This window comes from Poromitra crassiceps (assembly GCF_964638095.1).
Source record: "Poromitra crassiceps genome assembly, chromosome: 13".
NCBI lineage: Eukaryota > Metazoa > Chordata > Actinopteri > Beryciformes > Melamphaidae > Poromitra > Poromitra crassiceps.
In genome coordinates, this window is record NC_139644.1 from 46,235,295 (window position 1) to 46,238,604 (window position 3,310).

The window sequence follows — 3,310 nt, forward strand, 5'->3', positions numbered from 1 at the left end:
AGAGCTAAGCTAGAGTGACGATAGCGTACTGATCATATGAAGCTAGAAGAGCTAAGCTAGAGTGTAGATAGCGTACTGATCATATGAAGCTAGAAGAGCTAAGCTAGAGTGTAGATAGCATACTGATCATATGAAGCTAGAAGAGCTAAGCTAGAGTGTAGATAGCGTACTGATCATATGAAGCTAGAAGAGCTAAGCTAGAGTGACGATAGCGTACTGATCATATGAAGCTAGAAGAGCTAAGCTAGAGTGAAGATAGCGTACTGATCATATGAAGCTAGAAGAGCTAAGCTAGAGTGACGATAGCGTACTGATCATATGAAGCTAGAAGAGCTAAGCTAGAGTGAAGATAGCGTACTGATCATATGAAGCTAGAAGAGCTAAGCTAGAGTGAAGATAGCGTACTGATCATATGAAGCTAGAAGAGCTAAGCTAGAGTGAAGATAGCGTACTGATCATATGAAGCTAGAAGAGCTAAGCTAGAGTGAAGATAGCGTACTGATCATATGAAGCTAGAAGAGCTAAGCTAGAGTGACGATAGCGTACTGATCATATGAAGCTAGAAGAGCTAAGCTAGAGTGAAGATAGCGTACTGATCATATGAAGCTAGAAGAGCTAAGCTAGAGTGACGATAGCGTACTGATCATATGAAGCTAGAAGAGCTAAGCTAGAGTGAAGATAGCGTACTGATCATATGAAGCTAGAAGAGCTAAGCTAGAGTGAAGATAGCGTACTGATCATATGAAGCTAGAAGAGCTAAGCTAGCCATTGCTACCAAACATGTCAAGCTAGCTTGTCAGAAAGGGGCTGTAATAAAGCTCCAGATTTGGGCAAAATGTTGGTGAGGGAAAAACTGGCATGGCCACTTTCAATTTGTCCCCTCACCATTTTTATTCGTGCGTGTCTTATAGGCGTAAGTGGCTCGCGCTGCCTCGGAGGAGAGAAAACTATCTGAAGCTTTCTTTGTTGGAGTCCAGGTATGTTTTACAAGAAAGTGCTCATCATTGTGGACGATAACGTTATCTGACCTGGCTAACAGTGGATACTCCGCTTGCTTGCTGTGTACCGGCTCAAAGTAGTAGGCTACGTTCTTTATTTTGCCCCGTCACTGTCCGCTCAAAAAACAACTCTCTTATTTTGCGCCGTGACCGCCGGAAGTGTTAAAATGACCCGGAAGAATTTGGCCCACTGTAAGGTCTGAACATAAGGTGAATACACTGATGATATTCATCTGTTTTAGAGAATATAGACAATTCATTTGAATTCAATGGCCGCCCGTATGGAATAACATCATGTATGGATTACAAGCAGCAGCCGGGAAATCCTATGTGACAGACAGCAAACAGAGCAGGCTGTCGGCGGCACGGAGGTACGTTAGATCGCTCTCATCTCGTTCTCTCTCTGATATAATAAGCATATGAGCAGCTGTGTGTCGGAAAATAAGCCATTTACAAGACATAAATACAGACATTTCACATGCTCTGTTTTCCTCGTTGTCAGGTCGCAGTTCAACCTGACGGTCGTTTCTGCTGCTGCTAATCAAACCCAAGTTGTCAGGGTGACTTAAACATCATATTTTAAGCTGGAAATAAGGTCCAGGGTGTAAAAAACAACAACAACAACAACAACTCTGAATTATCCTTAAAAAATAATGTGTGAGTCCCACATGTCAGACCCAGACCCAAAGCCTATAATATATATATGAAGGCACAAAGTACAAAAACAATGGTGCTCCAGTGGGGCCCATTACAGAGGACAGGCTTATAGTCCTGCTCAATTCAAAGTGTTTATCAGTGGAAACAGTCTGACACATGAAAGTGAAATCCGCTGTGCGTCCAGTGGCTGATACTCAGTCACACTGTGGGATTACTGCCCACTTATAGAAGCACTATGCTAATTAAGCTCCACCAAATTCTCTCTGTCTGCACCTCTCTCTCTCTCTCTCTCTCTCTCTCTCTCTCTCTCTCTCTCTCTCTCTCTCTCTCTCTCTCTCTCTCTCTCTCTCACCTGTCAGTCACTGTCTGGCTTGCTTTGTTCCTATAGTGTTTGCAGACAGCTCTCTCTTCCCCCCCCCCCTCTCGCTTTCATCCTCTCCCTGACCCTGACACATGTCATTTTTTTTCTATCTGTCATTTTCTCTCCGTCTCCATATCTGTCGCTCTCTTAATGTTCCTCTTCTTATCACATTCACTCTCTCTCTCTCTCTCTCTTGCTCTGTGTGGTTTAGAAGAGCGAGACGGTTCAACTGCCAGTCACATGACCCATCCTAAGTCCCCGCCCCCGTCCCTCACCCCTCTCCCTCAGTCAAAATGGCCGATCCTAATACCCCGTTCAAGACAACTCGGGACCAGCGGGGAAAAAAATGGGTTCCCATCTGTAAAAAGTGAATCAAACGCTCGTCCAGGTCGATCTGTAAAAAGTGAATCAAACGCTCGTCCAGGTCGATCTGTAAAAAGTGAATCGAACGCTCGTCCAGGGCGATCTGTAAAAAGTGAATCAAACGCTCGTCCAGGTCGATCTGTAAAAAGTGAATCAAACGCTCGTCCAGGTCGATCTGTAAAAAGTGAATCAAACGCTCGTCCAGGTCGATCTGTAAAAAGTGAATCAAACGCTCGTCCAGGTCGATCTGTAAAAAGTGAATTGAACGCTCGTCCAGGTCGATCTGTAAAAAGTGAATCAAACGCTCGTCCAGGTCGATCTGTAAAAAGTGAATCAAACGCTCGTCCAGGTCGATCTGTAAAAAGTGAATCAAACGCTCGTCCAGGTCGATCTGTAAAAAGTGAATTGAACGCTCGTCCAGGTCGATCTGTAAAAAGTGAATTGAACGCTCGTCCAGGTCGATCTGTAAAAAGTGAATCAAACGCTCGTCCAGGTCGATCTGTAAAAAGTGAATCAAACGCTCGTCCAGGTCGATCTGTAAAAAGTGAATCAAACGCTCGTCCAGGTCGAAGTTACAGCTTAGAGATTCATGTATCATCCAGAGCTCCGCTTTGTCCCAGTTCACGTCACAGCATCAACATCAAAATGGCGACTTGTATCGTTAATGGTAATCACAGAATTATTATAAAGACGTTTGTTAACGTTTTAACACCGAATTTGATGTCTCAATTGTGTAATGTTAACGTTAACATGTGTTCGTGTCATCTACTGTATGTTTCACTCTGATTAGAGCAATATGCGAAATTCAGCATTCGGTTAGCATTGTTAGCTAGTAGGTAGCTACAATGCTACACGGGTTGCTATTAGGGGTGCACCGATCGATCGGCAAGCAATCTGTATCGGCCGATTTTGACCTCAAATATCGATCGGC

The 3,310-nt window shown here is 44.0% G+C and overlaps 1 protein-coding gene across 1 annotated transcript in view; it reads right to left on the bottom strand.

The window, feature by feature from the left end:
- The window catches only part of doc2a (double C2-like domains, alpha), a gene marked incomplete at both ends in the record, with an annotated part of 147,162 nt that extends 144,185 nt beyond the window's left edge, over positions 1–2,977 (bottom strand). The window contains one exon of the mRNA XM_083650127.1: positions 2,395–2,977. Within this exon, the coding sequence (XP_083506253.1) occupies positions 2,395–2,977 (583 nt within the window). The remainder of the gene's footprint in view (positions 1–2,394) is intronic.
- Positions 2,978–3,310: the final 333 nt, after the last annotated feature.